General features: G+C 37.7%; 1 protein-coding gene across 1 annotated transcript in view; it reads left to right on the top strand.

Moving 5' to 3' along the window:
• The first annotated feature begins 2,139 nt into the window (after positions 1–2,139).
• Positions 2,140–21,641, top strand: part of LOC107669469 (src kinase-associated phosphoprotein 1-like) — a 30,906-nt gene continuing 11,404 nt past the window's right edge. The window contains exons 1-8 of the mRNA XM_016461708.1: positions 2,140–2,351; positions 3,407–3,512; positions 4,204–4,229; positions 4,442–4,558; positions 20,025–20,105; positions 20,179–20,262; positions 20,342–20,466; positions 20,589–20,652. Of these exons, the coding sequence (XP_016317194.1) occupies positions 2,312–2,351; positions 3,407–3,512; positions 4,204–4,229; positions 4,442–4,558; positions 20,025–20,105; positions 20,179–20,262; positions 20,342–20,466; positions 20,589–20,652 (643 nt within the window). The 5' untranslated portion in view covers positions 2,140–2,311. The remainder of the gene's footprint in view (positions 2,352–3,406; positions 3,513–4,203; positions 4,230–4,441; positions 4,559–20,024; positions 20,106–20,178; positions 20,263–20,341; positions 20,467–20,588; positions 20,653–21,641) is intronic.

The raw sequence follows: 21,641 nt of genomic DNA, 5'->3' as shown, positions 1-21,641 counted from the left end.
ACCAGCAAAGGACCAGCATAAACCAGCAAAGGACCAGCTTAAACCAGCATCCCAGCGTCAAAACATACCTAACCAGCTGCTGTTTTTTTCAACAGGGGCGGCAAAGGCACATTCAGTAGTAATATTTTAAAATTAATTTTACACTAATTTCAGACTCAAGTCACTGTGTCACAAAGTAGTTCGCCTATCCTACATCTCTTTGGACACGTTTCATTTTCACAACAATGTGCTTTGCACTTCCTCTTTATCTTCTCTCCGCTAACCGATGTGTGTGTGTGTGTGTGTGTGTGGGTGTGTGGGTGTGTGGGTGTGGATATCTCTTTCAATTCCTTTTTATTTCATTCTGTGAATTCATGTTGTGGGATGACAAGTGACCAACAAGTTCATTCAGAATTTCTTTGACCTTCAATCGTTGACATCAGCATATTTTATTAGCCTTTATTTCTGTTGGAGTCTTACTCAGAGAGTAAGAGATGGGGACGGTTGTTGATGACTTCAGACAACTATTAAAAGGTATTCTCCATTGTTTCACCGTTAATTCAATTTTGTGCTCTTTCAATATGCATAAAATCTATATAGCCTACATGTAGGCTACTTATTTTTGTATTGTTAGTTTTTCAGGTAGCCTAACTTTTGAAGGTAACTTTAAAGATAGCTATTTATACAATTACACGCTAAATTATTTTTGATGAAATTAAAAAAAAAAATCAGAAGAACTGGGAGTTGATGCGCTTTTACAAGTTATGCTGGGTAGCTACACACTAAAAGATTTTTAAAATCTTATAAGGTCTTCAAGATGTGAAAGACCACAGACATGAGGACAAAATATCCTAGATTTAACCGTTTTGCTCCTATAGTGTGTGGTCCCCCCCACACATCAGGATTTCTGATCGTAAATATTCAACATGTTGATTACGATTCGCGATCGGGGCGCCTCCGACGTTCTTCCCAGCAGATTCAGTCACCCTTAACACACCTCACACCACAGGAAAATCTGATAAAATAATCTTTAGAACCACCAAGATAATCGGGGCATTACCTAGGATTGTCGGAAGGGGAGAAATCTGCCCAAAATCAGCCCGATTATCTTGTGGTGTGTACCCAGCATTAGAGTTGGTTTTCCAGTTCACTGTAAACATACTGTGGGTTATGCTCTTAAATCTTGATTACAGACTATTTTATGATTTAATTAGTTTTATTTTCTCTTTTAATTATTCTGCTTTGCTGTGTTTACTTTAGAGTAAAACATTTTGTACAAAATGGTAGGCTACACATGAATGATGCCAGATAACATCATGAGATGTTATCTGTTCTGACACAGAACATCCTGGGGTCTATGGCATTTGCCTGAATAGAACAGTCCTTTGCATATTTCAAAACATATATGCTCTATTGAGTAGCAATACCACATGAGTTATTGGTCAGATTTTTCTCTTTCCACATATTAAAATACAAAGTAAACGTTTTTACATTTTACTGTTAGTTTTTATGTACTTTTATTGTATCTTATATACAGACTAATGTAGCATAGTTTACTGAGGTGGTTTTCTATCTTCTTTTTTTTTCAGACTGTGAGCTGTTTGTTTTTGAGATACTCCAGGATGAGAATCTCAGTAATCCTGCTCGAGAGGCCAGGGAAATTCTCCTACGAAATTTTCATGTCATCCAAAAGAGGTGAGGGATATCACAATATGTTTTATTCATGCGTAGCTATTAGAGCGGACACATACTTGCTCCTCCTTGTTTGTGCTGCACATTGAAAACCACAAAAAGTAAATGTATAGAAGCAAATTATTTGCAGCTTGAGAATCTGTGCTCCCAACTGAGCTACAAATGAAACACAACAGTTAAACAGACAGGAAGCAAATGGCACAGTTCTTCTAGTTGTCTTTTCACAAGCAAGGAGTACAATTAGAGCGCTTACCCACTGCAGGGGCGGTAAAGGCACATTCAGTAGTAATATTTTAAAATTAATTTTACACTAATTTCAGACTCAAGTCACTGTGTCACAAAGTAGTTCGCCTATCCTACATCTCTTTGGACACGTTTCATTTTCACAACAATGTGCTTTGCACTTCCTCTTTATCTTCTCTCCGCTAACCGATGTGTGTGTGTGTGTGTGTGTGTGGGTGTGTGGGTGTGTGGGTGTGGATATCTCTTTCAATTCCTTTTTATTTCATTCTGTGAATTCATGTTGTGGGATGACAAGTGACCAACAAGTTCATTCAGAATTTCTTTGACCTTCAATCGTTGACATCAGCATATTTTATTAGCCTTTATTTCTGTTGGAGTCTTACTCAGAGAGTAAGAGATGGGGACGGTTGTTGATGACTTCAGACAACTATTAAAAGGTATTCTCCATTGTTTCACCGTTAATTCAATTTTGTGCTCTTTCAATATGCATAAAATCTATATAGCCTACATGTAGGCTACTTATTTTTGTATTGTTAGTTTTTCAGGTAGCCTAACTTTTGAAGGTAACTTTAAAGATAGCTATTTATACAATTACACGCTAAATTATTTTTGATGAAATTAAAAAAAAAAATCAGAAGAACTGGGAGTTGATGCGCTTTTACAAGTTATGCTGGGTAGCTACACACTAAAAGATTTTTAAAATCTTATAAGGTCTTCAAGATGTGAAAGACCACAGACATGAGGACAAAATATCCTAGATTTAACCGTTTTGCTCCTATAGTGTGTGGTCCCCCCCACACATCAGGATTTCTGATCGTAAATATTCAACATGTTGATTACGATTCGCGATCGGGGCGCCTCCGACGTTCTTCCCAGCAGATTCAGTCACCCTTAACACACCTCACACCACAGGAAAATCTGATAAAATAATCTTTAGAACCACCAAGATAATCGGGGCATTACCTAGGATTGTCGGAAGGGGAGAAATCTGCCCAAAATCAGCCCGATTATCTTGTGGTGTGTACCCAGCATTAGAGTTGGTTTTCCAGTTCACTGTAAACATACTGTGGGTTATGCTCTTAAATCTTGATTACAGACTATTTTATGATTTAATTAGTTTTATTTTCTCTTTTAATTATTCTGCTTTGCTGTGTTTACTTTAGAGTAAAACATTTTGTACAAAATGGTAGGCTACACATGAATGATGCCAGATAACATCATGAGATGTTATCTGTTCTGACACAGAACATCCTGGGGTCTATGGCATTTGCCTGAATAGAACAGTCCTTTGCATATTTCAAAACATATATGCTCTATTGAGTAGCAATACCACATGAGTTATTGGTCAGATTTTTCTCTTTCCACATATTAAAATACAAAGTAAACGTTTTTACATTTTACTGTTAGTTTTTATGTACTTTTATTGTATCTTATATACAGACTAATGTAGCATAGTTTACTGAGGTGGTTTTCTATCTTCTTTTTTTTTCAGACTGTGAGCTGTTTGTTTTTGAGATACTCCAGGATGAGAATCTCAGTAATCCTGCTCGAGAGGCCAGGGAAATTCTCCTACGAAATTTTCATGTCATCCAAAAGAGGTGAGGGATATCACAATATGTTTTATTCATGCGTAGCTATTAGAGCGGACACATACTTGCTCCTCCTTGTTTGTGCTGCACATTGAAAACCACAAAAAGTAAATGTATAGAAGCAAATTATTTGCAGCTTGAGAATCTGTGCTCCCAACTGAGCTACAAATGAAACACAACAGTTAAACAGACAGGAAGCAAATGGCACAGTTCTTCTAGTTGTCTTTTCACAAGCAAGGAGTACAATTAGAGCGCTTACCCACTGGAGTGGCTTTGTGGTTTGCTGTGCTGAAACAAGGTGTTTGCAAAGAGAACAAGCGTACTTTTTTCTTCTTCAGCACTGGCTTACATGAATACTTAGCTGTCAATGCATCATTTGCAAATGCTGCAATGCACTGCTTTACAGATGCATGTGTTTATACAGATACTCATCCTGCTATCAATCTAACGCCTCTTCGATTCTTTTAGAATTTGTCGTACGGCTCTCATTGCAGATCTGCAATGTTTATTTAGTCTAAGAAAGATAGTGGAACAATACAAACCATTTGATGAACCTCAGTTATATCTGATTATAAGCCTTATACAATAATCCTGTTTATTTACATTTTTGAACATTGTGAAGTCCATTTGTTTAGAAGGTTATTTTATCCTTTACAAAATGTTCTTCTCTAAAAGCATTTTTTAATCCTCTCTTTTGCAGACACCCACAAGAATTCCCCCACAGATGTAAGTGAACAGCTGTTTCATGATTCTAATTAATTGCTCACCGAGATTTCCGTTCAGAGCAACACTGGTTCTATAGAAAACAAGTCGGTTTCACAAATGATTCGATTTTCCTCCCACAGCATTTTCATTTCATGAATGTCTGTCGAATTAACTCAACAAAGTTTCTACTTATATGACGTTCTTGATTAAATATACTTTTTTTTTTGTCCTAGTTGAATCCAATCTTGAGGACAGTTCAGATGACAACCACAGCTCCAGTCTGGGACGCTCTGCCCCCTCAGATGATATGTCAGTGGCCTCTGACTACCAAGAGGAAGGTGCTCCTGAACGTGAGTTCAAGCCACTCTTTGTGCAGATGAGTGTTTACTCGAATGTCTAATGCATGTAAGCTGTGATAAGCTGAGACAGGAAACTTGTCTAAAGCATCTTTAGCACATTTCTTGTTGTGGGGGTTTCACTGGTAGTGATGAAATACCCCAGTGGAGGTGTTTGGTAACAGATCACCCTCTAGTGGATTCCCACAACTCTGCTGCTGGCATTAAGGAGTGTGTGGAGGAGGAATGGGAGGGTGGTCTTTACCCTCCAAGAGATGAAGCTCTCCCTCTAGTGGCAGGCAAGCGGGATGTTTGGTCATATGTCCTGAGGTTCTTGAGGTTAAACCGTGGCATGTTTGACTGTTTAACAATGGTGTCAAAATGTTAGCTTTCTTGTCCTTCTGACACCAAGTATATTTACACTTGTATAGCCTACTACAATTTGGAAAACGCAAACTGCTATGTAATTCAAAGTTTAAAGAGAGAAAAACAGGATGTACTGCAGACTGAAAATAGCCCATCAAAATCATGTGTTTTGTGTTTGCTGATTGTTTTTTTTGTTTTTTTTTGTACTAACGTGGGCAGTTTGCTGTTGCTTCGGGCCATGATCTGTGACTGATCATCCCCGGTTCCTCTGTAACCAGCTGGTCTTGAAACTCAACCCTGTACCTGAGGGGCGTTTTATCCATTTCTCTTCTTTATCACTCATCATACAACTGACAATTTTCTCAGAGGGATCAAAAGCCTGCAGCTTTGCAGAAATAAGCGAAAAGAAAAGAATGAAGGGACATTCAAGTCAATAGCATTGATCTCTATAGTGGCCGGCTCAGAGATGATACTGTAATCCAATAAAAGGCAAAGAGAAATCAGAATCTCCCTCTCTTTCTCTCTGTTTTTCTTTTTTTTTTTTTGCTAGATTTTTACTTCATATAACTATTTTCTTCTCTTAACAGTTTTCCAGATTGAACAGAAAAGAAAAATGTCAGGCTACAGAATTGCCGTTTGTGAAAACCATAAATTATTGCTTTTATCTTGAATACGCCTTCTTGTTCACTGACACGAAACCTCTCACCACCCTGGTAAAAATGAATACTCCATCGTCCCATTTATTTTATATGTTGTTTGTAATTTAGCAACAAAAGTGGTCAAACCTGGATGTGCTCCTTTGATTCTCTTCTTTGCCGGAAAAGGCATATAAGTCAAAGAGAAGTAACTCGAAGAAAATTCGCATCATGTCGCTCTTTCAATAAAGATAATGACCAGCAAGGGCAAGTGCAGTTCAGGGTTCATGTTTAGTTCACCAGTTGGGAATCTCACATCAAACCCAACAAGAGGACATTTGGAATTTGAGCGGGAGAGCGTTTCGGTGCATATGAAATTAGAGAGAGGAATATAATCATGAAGATTAAGATTCAAATGTGCACCTTTTTCAGCAATTCAAATTTAGGCTGTTTTCTCATTTGCCTTTTATTCAATAAGAATGCTCCATGCTGAGAGCCCCTTTTTGCTTAGCTCGAGTGAATGAAAAACAAAATGCATATGTGATATGAATGAGCCGGTGTCCTTGCATGCTGATATTTTCAAATTTACCCTATTGTAGCAGAGGGTAAATATAGTTCAGGCATTCAATTCTTGCACCGTTACTCGCTTCGTGGAGTCACATGCTCGCCTGTGTGAGGAAGGGACATTGACTGTGTCTGCTTGTGCTCTAAACTGACTGGAGGACGAGGCTGCAGTTGACTCGTCGATGGGAGGAGTCAGTGTTATTTCATTTAGCCAGCGCTGCCTCCCTGTCTCCAGAGGGAGGTTTGACACTAGATTTGTTATAGCTGACAGGAACAGATGGGCGCTCTATTGTCAGGGCCCCTGTCTGTATGGTAATGTGAACTGAGTTTCACCCACAGACCGCACGGTTGACCCCACCGTGCCTGCAGCCTCGTCTGGATGACAGCAGCCCTGCAGCCAAGGATGGGAAGCCCAGGGCAGGAGGAGCCTCACAGTGGGGTGGATATTTTGCCAGGTCAAGTTTAGGAAATGCAAAAGTTGTAGAAAAAAGAAACATTCTTATCACTCTGAATGGTTTGAGTAGTACATATTTGCTTGGAATGATTGCTAAAATGATAAAAAAATATATATAGATCGCACACAAGACTCAAATCCACCAATCATTTCAGTAATAACAAATAGAGCAGAAAAGGTGTATGGTTTGTCAGTCTGACAGGAGTTTGTGTGTTTAAGAAGCTAATATCAATGCATGTCCTATCAAAGGCTGCACATGCTCTGGGCTCTTTGTGTGCACTGACTTGATTTATGTCCAAAAACAAAAGCCCCTCTCGTTCCTGTTATCTTACCCCACCACAGCTTTACAGGCAAAGCTGGAGAAGCCAATCAGAAAGGCCAAGGATTCAGAGTTAAGTTGTTTCTTTATCGCAAATTAGATAATCAAGATGTAAATTTAATTTTTTTCTCAAGATCTTAGAGCCTCGTAATTAATGGTTGTGAAATTGATTGTTGTAATGAATCTCTGGAGAGTCCAAAAAGAGCTTGCATCAATGAAAAAGACATTTTAGCTTGGCAATTAAGCAACCGTTAGCAAACTATAGTGACCAAATCTCATTTTCGTCATCATCACAATTACTGTCAAGGATTTTCGGCAGAGCTCTGTCCTGCAGCCTCGGATTGTCATATTTATCCTAATGCAATGGCATGTGGAGGTGAAGTCATGTGATCATAAACACCTTACATGACCTCGGTGTTTGAGTCGCCGTCAGCTGTTACTCATCCATGCCTCTTAACTCCATACGTTTACTGTGAGTGCATGCTCACACTTTGAGTGTTTCTTCCTCCCTACAGTAAACTTTTGACCCCTAGGTCTTGTTCTGGTCAATTCGTGACCTGTCTGAACTCTGTCTAGGGCAACTGAGTCTACATTATTGACCTGTATGCCATAGCAATAGCATAGTTCAAATAAAATTTCACTGGCTGGGACAAGATTTGGATCATGTTTTTTTTTTCCCCCAAAAGCATCCATCCATTCTAGTAATCAGCCATTAATTTCCTCCAATCGTGATTAATATTCTGCTGCGGTTTTGTGAAAGAGTAAAGTATGAGGCATTGGCAGGCTTCATAGGGCACGTTAAATTACTTCGGCAAAGATGACACCATCTTTCCTCTGTGCTGTCATTTTCCCACCCTCTGTTTCCCTTCGCATTAATTAATTGAAATAGACACATATTAGACCCGAGCATCCTCAGTGCATCGCTGCTTCTGCCATACGGGTTCAAAAGTTCACTTCACTCTCAGAAGGCTACGATGCTGCAGAAAATGCTGATATTTGCTCTCGCTCCGTCTCTCGCTCATTTGTAATTTCACTGTTTCACCCAAACACGCTCTCACTTTTCCTCCAGCCCAGTATAGTGATCATTCGGAAGAGATTTTCAACTGTTAATGTCATATCATTGTCATTTGATGAGTCAACAGAGCGTACATCACTATATTCATCATGCATATTCTTTCTTTCATTGGTTAGGAAAATATTGCTTCTGTGTTCGATATAATATGTCTCGGTCTAGTAAAAGTTACCGTGGGTGAGGAGAGGAAGTCTTTCATGATTTGCAAGGGATGAAATAAGCAGAATAGGAAGTCACAACCTTGAGTGTCTAATCTTCTTTGCAGCCTGTCAGTATCACAGACAAATGGCAAAACGATTCAATGCTGTGGGTTCAGCTAGAGGTTAGCCTTCCCAGGTACCTCCAGCTCTCCCCCTCTCTTTCTCTCTCTCCTCTCCCCCTTACCCATCTTGCAAATGAGAATTTGATTTTTCTCTCCACTGGATTCCATTTCTGGAGATTGATGAAGTTTCGATGCAAGGCCCAGGTGGCCTGATGCTTTCATTGGGAAACAAATGAAAGCGTGTGTAGGTGTGTTGGCCTGTACACCCACAGGGAGGGAGTGCTGTTCAAATGTCTTCTATGTGTCTTTTTTAGTTTTAACTAAATGCAGATTTGCTCTCGGCAACCGGTCTGTTTCATTCGTAATATTTACAAATGCTTGTGTTTTGCAAGGGCATTTGTGCAGTGTTTTTATGCTAGAAATGAACATTCACAGATTATTTTTTTGTCTTTGTATTTGCTGACATAATCCATTTGACGTTTCTGACTCTTTGAGGTCTGTTCTACAGCAGCATCTGGAATGTTTTCACATCTTTAAACTGACCAGACGAACTGTTTTTCCATGAAATGTCTTTCTACCCTATGATTTGTCAGCCTGTGTAGGTATCATTTATCTGTCAAAAATTGAAAATATTATGCTAATTGCCTAATTTACCATATGTTTTAAATTGAGTGTTGAAACATGTAATAATCATAAAAGAGTTTTCCCCCAGATGGTTCTGAATTTGAGTAAGGAGCTTCACGAGTGAGAGGCTATATTTAAGTTTGGGAGATTTCTGGCCTGGTAATGCACATTACTGCAGTGTGTGTGATAAAACACAACCATTGGTAACCACTGAACCAAATCATTTTCATGATGACTGGCAGGGCCATGATATGACATAAAAAATCCTCTTGATGTTATCACAAGATGAGGATTTTCCTTGAAGTGATTTTTTGTTACAACAATGCCTGGCTGCAGTCCATAAGCACCTTGAGCCAATAAAAACACTTCAAGTTAACTTATCCTGCTCTCCTAAATTTTATAGAGTAGCATAAGATGGAAAATTGTCTCCAGATTTGTGTTGTGTATATAATAAATTATTTCAAATAAAGCACAAGTTTTATTTTTATAAAGAGGACATTGCTCATATATGGCTGGATTAAGATTACAGATGTGTAACTGTTGGCTCTTGTAGTTCTACCATTTAACGCTTGAAGCCTTTGAACTTTCTATTTATTTACTCAAGGACACGCGCGGTGCTTCTGCCCTGTAGACCTATTCTGCGCGTGCTCCACAAAGACGATATTTATAGGCAGATTACTATAAAGGTATTTAGAAAGTATTTCGAATGTGAATTGTTCGTTTTGGTTATTGAATATTGTTCTGATATATGTATACGGGCCTTGTAAAGTAGGCAAAACGTTTTATTATTAGCCTATTATTAGCCTATTATTATTATTATTATTTGGAAACGAAAGTTGTTTAACAGAATAATAGTTAGGGTGTAAAAAGGAATACAGTAAACAACGCCACTGATGGATTTTTTAGAGACATAAATTCTTAATTCCAATGTGTAATATTTAGTCTATAATTTATAGCTTAATTTGGGCCCATAGGCTATATGTAGCTATTTATAAATGTATTGTTTAATCCGATTTACTGGTAGCCTACTGAAATAAAATATTTTGTGATGTCTTAATTTTGCATAGGTCGAAACATTCCCGGTGATTGAATTGAAAAATCACGATCTTGAGTTAACGAAGTTTATTGATTATATACGGTAGAATGAATGAATAAATAAAAAATCTATTTAAATGTGAACGGTGTCTAGGCTATAATAGTTAGCCTATAGGCCTATTAGAAATCAATTCAAGCAGGTATTTGTTAAAACCTGAAAGAATCGAGATAGCCTATCCTACAAACCTAAATACACACTAAAATAAACATTTGTGAGAAACAGAGACAACTTTTATTAGGATGTAATTTAATTAATTTTAAATGTTTATTCGTTGTCATGTTCTGTTAGATGTTAGATTCCGGTTTTTTTTTTACGTTTTATGTATGTATTATATATAGGCCTACTGAATTATTTTACAGTCAGTGTTGTCGAAGTTCAGTTTTCTTCAGAGAACGCCATTCACTTTCACTTAACACGCGCCCCCTGGTGGACTTTTTAAATGTAGCTTTTTCCATTTTCCTCAAACTAAAGCAATCCTAAATCATTCTTGAGAAGTGGGACAAAACAGGGTGCAAAATTGAAAAAATAAAACCTTGTACTCAGACAAATGAAACTACATTTATGTATCTTATATGTACTAAGCTACTGAGCTATGCTTTGATACAACCTCCCAACTTTTCTCTTTTTTAACAAAATGTGCTTTTTTACCTTGGATTGTGTAATATAATTTCAGCTTTATCTTTAACAGCATTCAAGATGTTTTTAACATTTCAAAACACATTCTCGTGTTAGCAGACAGATTACACTTTCACATGTGACCAACAATTCCACAACAAATATAAAATATCATAATGAAATATTATCAAAATATTCAACTGACGGAGGTGACAGAACTGACGGAGTTGACACATCTGACGGTGGTGACGAAAACCTGAATTTGTAATAATTTTAACTATCAAATACATTGAATCAGTCAATTACTGCATTAAAACAAACAGTGAGTATGTTATTGTTTATAAAGCTTTTATTCAAGAGTCACATTTAAGTATTTTGATATATCACTGGAACACAAAATCTTATGGTGGTGACATCTGACGGTGTTGACAAATTTGGCATTTCTTTCACAAAACCAATGGAGTTCATGTAGTAGCCATTTTATTTTTTTCTGTTGATGCTAGATGCTAATGGAACCTGATTCAGGAGAATAAAATTATCTAAATATTTCCAATAATTTCCTCAGAAATTGGAAGATGGTGTTGACATATCATGGCTGTGACACAGGAAACATTAACATTAGGATTTAAAATATTCTAAAACTATAAAACTTAGCAGAGCCTGTCTGACACTGATGTACTCTGCAGAGGTGAACTGTGGCGAGGGGGTCCTTTAGAGTGACAGCTGCCCCTGATATTCCCTGATTTTATTACATTTTATTGAATGTCTGACGGTGTTGACAAAAAGTGGGGACGCAACTTTAAAATCTTATGAAACATGCATGTGTCATTAAAAAACAACCTTGCTTTGATAGGAGATATTATTAAGTGTTGCTTTTGATAAAACAAGCTCTTTTTCATCATTAAAAAACATTTTTATCCATTTTATTGCATATGAATGATTGAACCCTTCTCTGTGGACACACTGTTTTAGACGTAGTGAGAGGACATTAAGAAACACAGATTTGGTATAATAATGAGAAAATTAAATTGAAGGTGATAATTGTGTTAAATACATTCTATTATTAATCCCTCATGACATTTAAAATGTAAAATATTTTTATTTTTTTAAAGCTAATAGCAGTTACCCTTGCTGGACCGGTTTTGTCCCACGTCTCAAGAATGACTGTACTGATATTTACACGTTTTATATAAACTAAACGACACTTTTAGGCGATCACTTAGTAGGCCTACTATCGAATTTCATGTTTGTTTGTTTTTCTGAATTGGAAATCTGATTATTTTCCCTCACTCATTCTCAGTTAAATAAAACAGACCCACAATAGCAGTTTTCTGGAGTTTATCAGACGGTCATAAATACCTGTGTGGCATACATGTATGTGAACGTTAACAAACACGTCAGACTTTACGACCGTACTGCATTCCTAATGTGATCGATGCTCGATATCATGAATCTTGATTTGCCGTCCGCAGACAATCGACACGTGTCCGCTGGCGTAGGCTATTTAATAGTTCTTGTATAAAAACTGTTCAAAGAAAACCTAACAAACAAGCAGATAAGAGACGTAAAACTGCGGAATTGTCCAATAGTATTCCTTTACCTTTATTATTTTTGATGTTTTTTTTTTTTAATATAGCCCATAGCCTATATTTACCGTCGAAGTGATCATCTGCACTCATATGCTTATTTTAAATTCATTAAATCGATAGCTGCAATAGGGGGATTAGGACTATATTTAGTTTCAACGTTAGTGTCAAGTATCCTACAAGAAAACATGGATTTTTATTTTATTATTGTTATGCTACACAAATAATAGGCCCATTTCAATATTATTTTGCATATAAAATTGGAAACGAATGTAGAAAAAAACAAATGAGCAATTCTAACAAAACAGGCAGTGTCTGTTAGTTGTGATAAATGTAATCTGTTGTTCCATTCTGTGCAGTCTTTGTGGGTCCAGTTGAAACAGACTGTAAAGTGTTACAAACCCCTCTGGTTAGCCATGATATATAGGCCTATTTTTTAAACACCTAGATGAAAAGCTGTGTGTGTGATGTTATATTTTAAATGAAACAAAATTAACTGCTTATTAGATGATAAAAGTTGCTTAGCATCCATTAACATGATCCAATGCAGTTATAAGGCAGAAGAAATTATACATGCTTACCTCTTTTTTTGTCCTGCAAATCCCTTATATTTGTAAAGACTTAGAAGGGTGGTGGTATATAATTTAGCACTGTAGTAATTGGTTAAACTGATGTTTTTACAATTAATTCTGAAATGCAACACTCCCCGTCTCAACCCTTTTTTCTTCTCTTATAGGAATGTCTCAATTTCTCCCCACATTCAAAACATTTGCTTGTGACAGAGTGTCTTGTAAATGGATCCAAAATTATATTGAACGGCTAATAGAAACAGCAGCAGCAATGCAATGCTATATTTAAAAAGAATTAAATAAATGCCTGAATTATACACTCCAAAACATTTAATGCCACAATGTTGTCTAATGTAGGTAGTTTATTAAAAACATTTCATCTGTGTTTTTATCTTAATTTTGTTAGATGAAGATCTGTATATGCAGTCACTTTTACTTTCTTGTGTGAAATAAATGAACATCCTTTCATATTTTTTCCTTTTTTTGTAGCTTTTATTAAAAAAAATAGGAACCTCCTCATAATTCTGGTTGAAATAAACACACACTCATTTTTATTGTATATTCATGTCTAGTTAGTTCATTTTTCTTTGTGAATTGGTTATAACCGACAGGACTGAATTCCAAGCTTTCTCATGCCTCAGCTCCACTAGTTTAAGTATATTTCCACATCTCGCCAAACTCATTTTTCTTCGCAGCCGTGTGTGATGATGACACTGCTTTCGAGTCATATCTCCTCTGGCTGTCGCACCCCAGTCCACCTCTCTGCCATCTCAGGATTATAGTATTTGCAGTTAAACTTTTGAATGGATGTCATAATATATGGGGGTAAAATTTATAGAGCTCTGGTCTCTCAACGGAGGACCCCCTTTGCTTTCCCTGCTCATTGTCAGACTATAAATTTTCCTCTTCTACGGTGCGGCTCGTCAGTAAAGGAACAATGTTGTGGCACTAAAGCATGCTAAATGGTTTCCCACATCATGTGTGAAGCCCACAATTGCGCCTTTAAACAGAGGCCGGCTAAAGGTCCATTCTGGAATCTTGTAAATAATAAGTAATACTGCAAAACTGTTCAGGGGCTGCATGATTTCAGGTCTCATGTTGTGAATAACAGATCCTTTTCATTCAAATCGAATCAGTTCTTGTTAAGGACAATTTAGAGAGGTGATGTTCAATTGAGCCATTCACCTAGGGATCTCTCTCTCTCAGTCTTTTGCTCCCCCTCCCTAATGCCTTTCCCTCTTTTTTTCTCACCCTCCTAATGTTTGCTATGCGCAGGCATCGCACAGAGGCCACTGCCTTTGCCTTTAATGAGGAAAAATGTGTCAATTTGCTGTTCTCTGTGTGCAGTTTGCGTATTGGTGTGCAGTACAGGGGGGGTTAAGGATGCTCGTAGTGCTCCTTTTTTCCAATCAAGTGCTGTACAGGAGAGCGCAGTAATTCCAGTCTCTCCATCTCTCCCTGATCAGCATTCCTCCCCTGCCTCTCCCTTCAGCCCCCCAGGGACCCTCGTGCCTTCTGTTTCACCTCATCTCTGAGGTTCACGCCGAGGTCAGCCGTAGGCCCGTGCTTCCCGTGCACATGGTGCGTAACTGGAAGACATGGATAGGGCATCGATCTGATGCAGATTTCTTGTACTGTTTTTATACTGTATATACAGGCATCTTCTTATCTTTTTGGCTTATTGCTTGATATAGGAATTTTTATTTATTTATCAGTGTTGTGTGTGTGTGTGTATGTTTAATATACATTCCAGTAACTTAACAAAACTCTTAAACGTCCTCAAATTTAATATTCATTTTCATACTGTACTGTATATTATTTTAATGGCAAAATTCAGTTGTAGCATTAAAATGATTAATTAAGATTGTAGTGTTTTGTTTTAAAATTATTTAGACAAATTAGAATATAATTTTAAAATCAGCCAATTATCAGATATCAGCCATAACATGAAAATGATTATCAGCTTATCTGTATTGAGAATTCAGTGTATCTATCTCTATTTGTAAAATGTGGTGCATTATAACGGAATGCTACAGTATGCAAATGTGATCACATGATCGGTTCGTAATCTTTCATGGACTCTTTTAATCAATATGTTAGTGGTCTTGACTTTTGTGTCCACAGTAAATAATTGTATTGTGTCGATGGTCGCATTCGAAAACGTCAAGGTACACCTGAAATGCAGACATGCAATCTTCCCAAGATATTTAATAATTTGATCAGTGCATTTTGATAATTACCAGTGTCATGAAGACATAAACAGAGAAGAGAAAAAATCACGCACATAACCAAAAAATACAATATTTAATGTAACATTTTGATCATCTGACCTTTGTCAGGCATTTTAAAAAATGAAATGAAAACAAACTTAAATGTATAAATAAATCTAAATTTTGCCGCATTTATGTCTTTGACAGGTCTTTGCATCTGTCACTGCTGACTGTGCCCTGTCATTGACTCATAGCCACTCAACTGTGATGCTATTTAATGGTGTTCCCTTTCATGGGAACTTCGATCTCGTTCCCTACTCAGGGAACCATGGTTACATAAGTAACCTGAGACGTTTTACATTAACTTCCTCGGATCATTACAGCATCAATCAGATTTTTATAGCCAGATCACTTGCTGTGCTCATAACATCACCTGTGAGCGCAGTATTATGCATGTTTGTGAAGATGTTAAATGCGCACAGAGCCCAGCTTTATTATCCAATATGAACACCTGAACTGAGCTTATGACGAATGGTAATTAATTAAATAGTATATGAGGTTGTTTGTTCGCCACTCATTTGAGACCTGCTGCTCTCACTGTCAAATTTTTCGATGTCATTGTTACAAAAGGGTTCTCTGCAGAACGAGTCTGTGAGGAGTAAACACAGCAGCCCATTGGTGGTGGCAGGCAGAGATAGGAGTAGTGTGACCTGGAGCTGTGCCTACCTCCATGTTGCAGAAGAAGGAGGGGGAGGGAGGCTGGGCCGGCCATCTCTTGGTTCTCCCGTATCCTGCCGAGCTCCACTCGTGGCATCAGTCCCCGCTCTCTTGCTGCCGTGGCACTGATGAACGTTCCTCTGCGTGGCACGCTCAATGCCTCACTCCACCAATCTCGCCCTGCCACATCGCAGAGGCCATGCCATGCATCACCACAAAGCATCTAGCAGCCGCGGAGAGCGCCTGGGGGAGAGTCATTAGCTGTGTGTCGCTCCCTTTCTCCTCTCCCCACATCTTCACGTAGTTGTCTGCTTCTTGTCATGAGTTACTGACAAAATCAAGCTTGGAATTGTACGGCTACTTAGCGAAAACTAAACAAGTCCTCTGATGCATGATTTTTGATACATTTTGATGCTCCATTTTTGTCTTTGAATACTTCAGAATAATTGATGTTGGTAAAGAACAACATGAGAAAACAAAATAAATGAAGTCGGAAAAGGCCTAACAGCACAAAGCCTCTGAGAACGATGGTGATGTAACACTCTGAAATATTCATAAACATCCACAGCACGTTTAAATGGAAATGATTGGCCTTATGCTAATTAAGGAGGGAGAATGCAAGGGGTGAGAGTTAAGAAACCTCACCGCTCTGAATAATTAAAAATGCAATTTATAAGCGAAATGAAAATCCTCAAGACCAGTGCCACATGCATTTTTTATGTCACTTTAATAGTTCTACAGAGGTAAATTATTTTGTTTATGATGGTTTAAAATGTGCATGTTTATAAAAACATGAAGAATCTAAGGAAACTGACAATGTAAGAAACAGGCAGAAATGTAACAGTTCGAGCTCTTGATTTTTTTTTTTTCCACTGCCCTTTTGGCTGCTTTTTGCCCTCTGTGGCTTTAAATATATCAAGCTCTGATTGGTTTGAAGGAAATGACTAAAGTTAAATGTTGCATCTGTTCGTCCAATCAGAATCTTGGGTTTCCTTGGAGACAGTTCAGAATAGAAAAACATGCAATTTTTTCTGTAGGTGAAATGTTTGGTTACACTGCTACCCTGTGGAAGAATCACGAATATAGTGACTGACCAGAAGCACACCCACCGTTTGTTTGGTTTCCTCAGGAGGGCATGTCGTAGGTTGTGAAGAATGACTGAACACAAATTCGCCATTCATTTTGCCATTGCTTAAGTCTCTGACCGCACCATGGGGTCAGACAGTAAGGCCTGAGGAAGAAGGTTGTCAGTAGGTGTGTGAAGATTAGAGAGACTGTTAATTGTATGCCATTCTCACATTTCTTCTGTTTATTCTGAACTATTACCGGGGCTTGACCTTTTAGATAAATGAACAGAGGTGGATGTGGATGGATGAGGGGAGTAAAAGGTGTCGGGACGAAAGCGCACAAAGAGAAAAATGAACAGAGAAGTGGCTGGACCGAGGCCTCCGTTTTTTTTTCGATGATACATCAACTTACCCTTGACAAACAGTTGTATTTATGACGACGTAGATGTGGCCGTGTGTACGGTAAAAGCTCATGTGTGTTCGTGAATGTGAGTGAGGGTCAAAGGGCTTCTCTGCGAGATGGTCATCTGTCTGATAAACTGGACACATAACATGGCGGGCTACAGATCTCGATGGTGATGTCACGCAGACTGTGTGCGTTTGATGAGCTGAGTCTTATTTATAGAGGCATTAGATTCTCCAAGCTGTTATATCCACCGCTCACATCACAGTTGCGCTTATCGTTGTTCTTTTGACCATTTTTTCCAGTGACAAGTTCAAGACAGCCCTCTGCACAGTTGACTGCATAACGCTGTCTGTTTTATGCATCGAATGGCAGCCTTAGCTCAAAGAGAAGAGATGCCACAGAGATTACTTCTACATTAGCGTGCAGGGAAGGAAGCATCTGCTCGTGTCTAAATGAGTTTTAAATAAGTCTGGTAGCGTGCCCAGAGGCCCACCTGTCGCCTACGCTCCCGTTTAGCTCTTGAGGTTTGAAGTTGATGAAAGCCGGATCGCGAGGGTGAGGATTTGTGTCTCATTTCCCTGTATGCAGCAAATTGTTCGCCTGCGCTGCCACTCTCATATGCCCTAGAAAACATGCTAAAAATAGGCGCGTGGGTGCAGTTTAAAGTGCATCAAGCCCTGCACGAGATTTTGATATATTCTTATTACAGTTGTCATCATATTAGCAGTGCCATCAGGGGCCCGGGACAATTTTTTATGGGTGGGCCGGGCCCCCTCTTCCCTAAACCTGGAGGTTATACCACCTTACGATGACAGGAAAAAATGGTAATTTTAGCAGTGCAAAAGCTCAATGGTACACCTTTGTACATCATCTACACCTAAATATATATATTTATCATTTATAGGAACTGTTATATTTACAAATCTCTCTCTCTCTCTCTCTCTCTCTGAAAGCCAAATAATGAAGCTTTCCATTGATGTATGGTTTGCTAGGATAGGACAATATTTGTCTGAGATACAACTAGCCTATTTGAAAATTTGGAATCTGAGGGTGCAAAAAAATTTCAATATTGAGAAAATCGCATTTAAAGTTGTCCAAATTAAGCTCTTAGAAATGCATATTACATATTAAGTTTTGATATATTTACAGTAGGAAATACACAATATCTTCATGGAACATGATCTTTACTTTTTTTACTTTATGATTTTTGGCATAAAAGGAAATTCTATAATTTTGACCCATACAATGTATTCTTGACTACAAATATACCCATGCTACTTATGACTGGTTTTGTGGTCCAGGGTCAAAAAATATATATAATCCTCATCTGAAATATATTTAAAGTCTGGTGTCCCTCAGGGCTCGATTCTTGGTCTGGTACTGTTTTCTCTTTATATGCTTCCTCTAGGATCTATTTTTTTAAAGTATAGGGTCTCTTTTCATCTGTATGCCGACGACACACAAATCTATATCCCTTTGAAGCACGATAACAAACAGGCTTTAAAGCCTATTTTAGATTGTCTGGACAAACTAAAACTTTGGCTTACAAGTAATTTCCTAAACCTCAATGAAAGTAAAACTGAATTTATTTTGTTTGGCTCAAATGACCACTGTGTACATGATTTTGAATCTGAATTTCTTAATCCATATAGAACTACATGTGCAAGAAACTTAGGTGTTTGGTTTGATAATAATCTTAAATTTGATAAGCAGATAAGTGCGGTGGTCAAGTCCTGTTTTTATCATCTTCGTCTTCTGACAAAGGTGAAGCCATTTTTGTCTCTAAAGAAGTTTGCAATGGTTATGCATGCTTTCGTAACATCTCGATTGGATTACTGCAACTCATTGTATATCGGTGCTCCTCAGTCATGTGTTTCTCATCTGCAGTTGCTTCAGAATGCAGTGGCTCGGCTTCTTTATGGGAAGCGCAAACATGAGTCTATCACACCAGTTTTGATTTCATTGCATTGGTTGCCAGTCAAATATAGAATTGATTTTAAAATTGTACTGTTTGTCTATAAATCTCTCTATAATCAGGCTCCACAGTACCTATCTGATTGGTTACATCCATACACTCAGTCAAGAACACTCAGATCCGCTGATTCTGGTTTATTGCAAGTTCCCAGGGCACGTCTCAAAAACAGAGGTGATCGTGCTTTTTCTGTTGTTGGCCTTAAGTTATGGAATAGTCTCCCAATTCATATCAGAACTGCCTCAACTTTATCTATTTTTAAGTCTACTCTTAAAACTTATTTCTTCTCCTTGGCATTTAATATTTTTTGACTTGCTGTGCAATGATCCTTTCTTTTAGATATATATATATATATATATACATATATACATACACACACAAACACGCACACACTGTTATTCAAAAGTTTGGGGTCAGTAAGATTTTATTGTTTTTGAAAAAAATTAATTATTTTGTTCAGCAAGGACACATTAAATTGACCAGAAGTTATATTATGACTGTAAATACATAAATTGTTAAATAAGATTCTATTTCTAATAATTTTTATTTATTTATTTATTTATTTTTACTTTCTAAAGCACCAAATCTGCATATTAGAATGATTTCTGAAGGATCATGCGACACTGAATATTACAGTAACGGCTGCTGAAAATTCAGCTTTGCCATCACAGGAATTAATTGCATTCTCAAATATATTAAAATAGAAAACAGCTATTTATAACTGTAATAATATTTCACAAAAGTACTGCTTGTTCTGTATTTTTCAAATAAATGCAACCTTGGTGAGCATAAGAGACTTCTGTCAAAAGTACAAAAAAATCTTACTGACCACAAAATGTTTTTTATATATATATAAATAATTATTTTCATTGTATAAACAATAAACATAAGTATTCTATTTTATGTTTGAGTAAGTGTGTTATTCATTATTGATTTCTGATTGACAGTTTTTGAAGAGATCCCTCTGGTGGCTGCACAGGACCTGAGTAACATCCTAAAGCAAGGCTACGTGGAGAAGAAGAGACGTGGTAGGAATCTTTAAAATCAAAGCATCAAGTCACATAAAATCCACAAGCATTTCTAATCTTTTTCTTTTTTCAGATCACAGTTTCTTCAGCATGGAATGGCAAAAGCGATGGTGTGTGCTAAACAACACCATATTTTATTACTTCGGGAGTGAGAAAGGTATGTCCTGTCCTGTTTGAGGACATGAACATCAAAGAAAGAGATATTGAGAATCTTGGATTTTGTCTTCTGAATTCAGACAAGCAGCAGAAGGGCTCATTTTATATTAATGGCTACAGTGCAGAGCTGGTGCCCAGCTTACGCAAAGACTCCAAAAAGAATTCGTGCTTTGAGTTGAGCGCTCCTGGAAGACGTTCTTACCAGGTTCAACACACACAAACACACTCACATTGCCCATTGCTGTAGCTCTATTCAGTCATCTTGCTGTCATTACAATGAAGAATGAGAATAGCCTTCAAATCAACAATGATAGTTTTTCTCTGCAGTTCACTGCCAGCAGTCCCCATGAGGCCAGGGAATGGGTGGACCAGATCAATTTTGTTCTTAAGGGTATGTGAGATATGAAATACATTTTTATTAGAATACATAACATACAGTATATTATATTATGCTGAATGCATCTGACTTGATCCAAGCACCATGGTGATCATCTTGAGGTGAAAAGGGCAGTTTCATAAAAAAAAGAAAAAAAAGAAAAGGCATACCAATAACTTTCCTCCTAGCTCAGCCAATAAGATAGTCTCTAGACCTCCTCATGCAGCACGTCACTGAGCTTCTGAGTCCAACGTGCTTCAGTCTGCCTCCTCTTCCCCGTAGTGCAGCGCTCTTTACAGGAAATTGATTGGGATTTGCCCGGTCATCCTTTAAGGGCATCGATCTGGTCCTGCTTGGCATCCAGGCAGTGAGGATACGATAGCCTGTGTTACAGAGCTCAGTCACCTGCAATCAGGCCCTCACTTCATCTGAGACAGATCTGAGGCACCCTCGCCACTCTAAAATGGGCTCAATGCGGCCCTCTGATTTGCGGGAAGTAATGGACACTCCTGAGATAATTTTCTCCCTCCCCACCCCCCTTCGCACATGTACATACAGCCAAATGGCACAAGCATCATTTAGTATTAGCCCTGTAATAATTGTCAAATTTAACGCTTTTTTCCCCCAGATTTCTGCACAGTGTTAAATTTCTGATATTATTTTTTATGAATTCTCCTGAGGTCCAAAAATGTGGGAACACACTGACAATCATTCAAAGTTGGATTTAAACCAAAATTTTGATGATTTTGGATTTTTAAAAATAGTTTAATTATTTAAATATTAAATTTTCTGAACTATTTATGTACTACTTCAAGATTCAAGACTTATTGACAAAGCAAATTTGTGAAATTGAATATTCTGAAATCATGCTGGGTCACATGATCATCAGTGCAAACTTAATGTGCCTGGAGTCCCACTGCCATTAAAGGGGTCATATGATGTTGCTAAAAAGAACATTATTTTGTGTATTTGGTGTAATGAAATGTGTTTATGCGGTTTAAGGT

Source organism: Sinocyclocheilus anshuiensis, unplaced genomic scaffold, assembly GCF_001515605.1.
Source record: "Sinocyclocheilus anshuiensis isolate Anshui unplaced genomic scaffold, SAMN03320099.WGS_v1.1 scaffold252, whole genome shotgun sequence".
In the NCBI taxonomy this organism is placed as follows: domain Eukaryota; kingdom Metazoa; phylum Chordata; class Actinopteri; order Cypriniformes; family Cyprinidae; genus Sinocyclocheilus; species Sinocyclocheilus anshuiensis.
The sequence above is the reverse complement of the archived record's forward strand: the minus strand, read 5'-3'. Positions and strand labels throughout refer to the sequence as shown.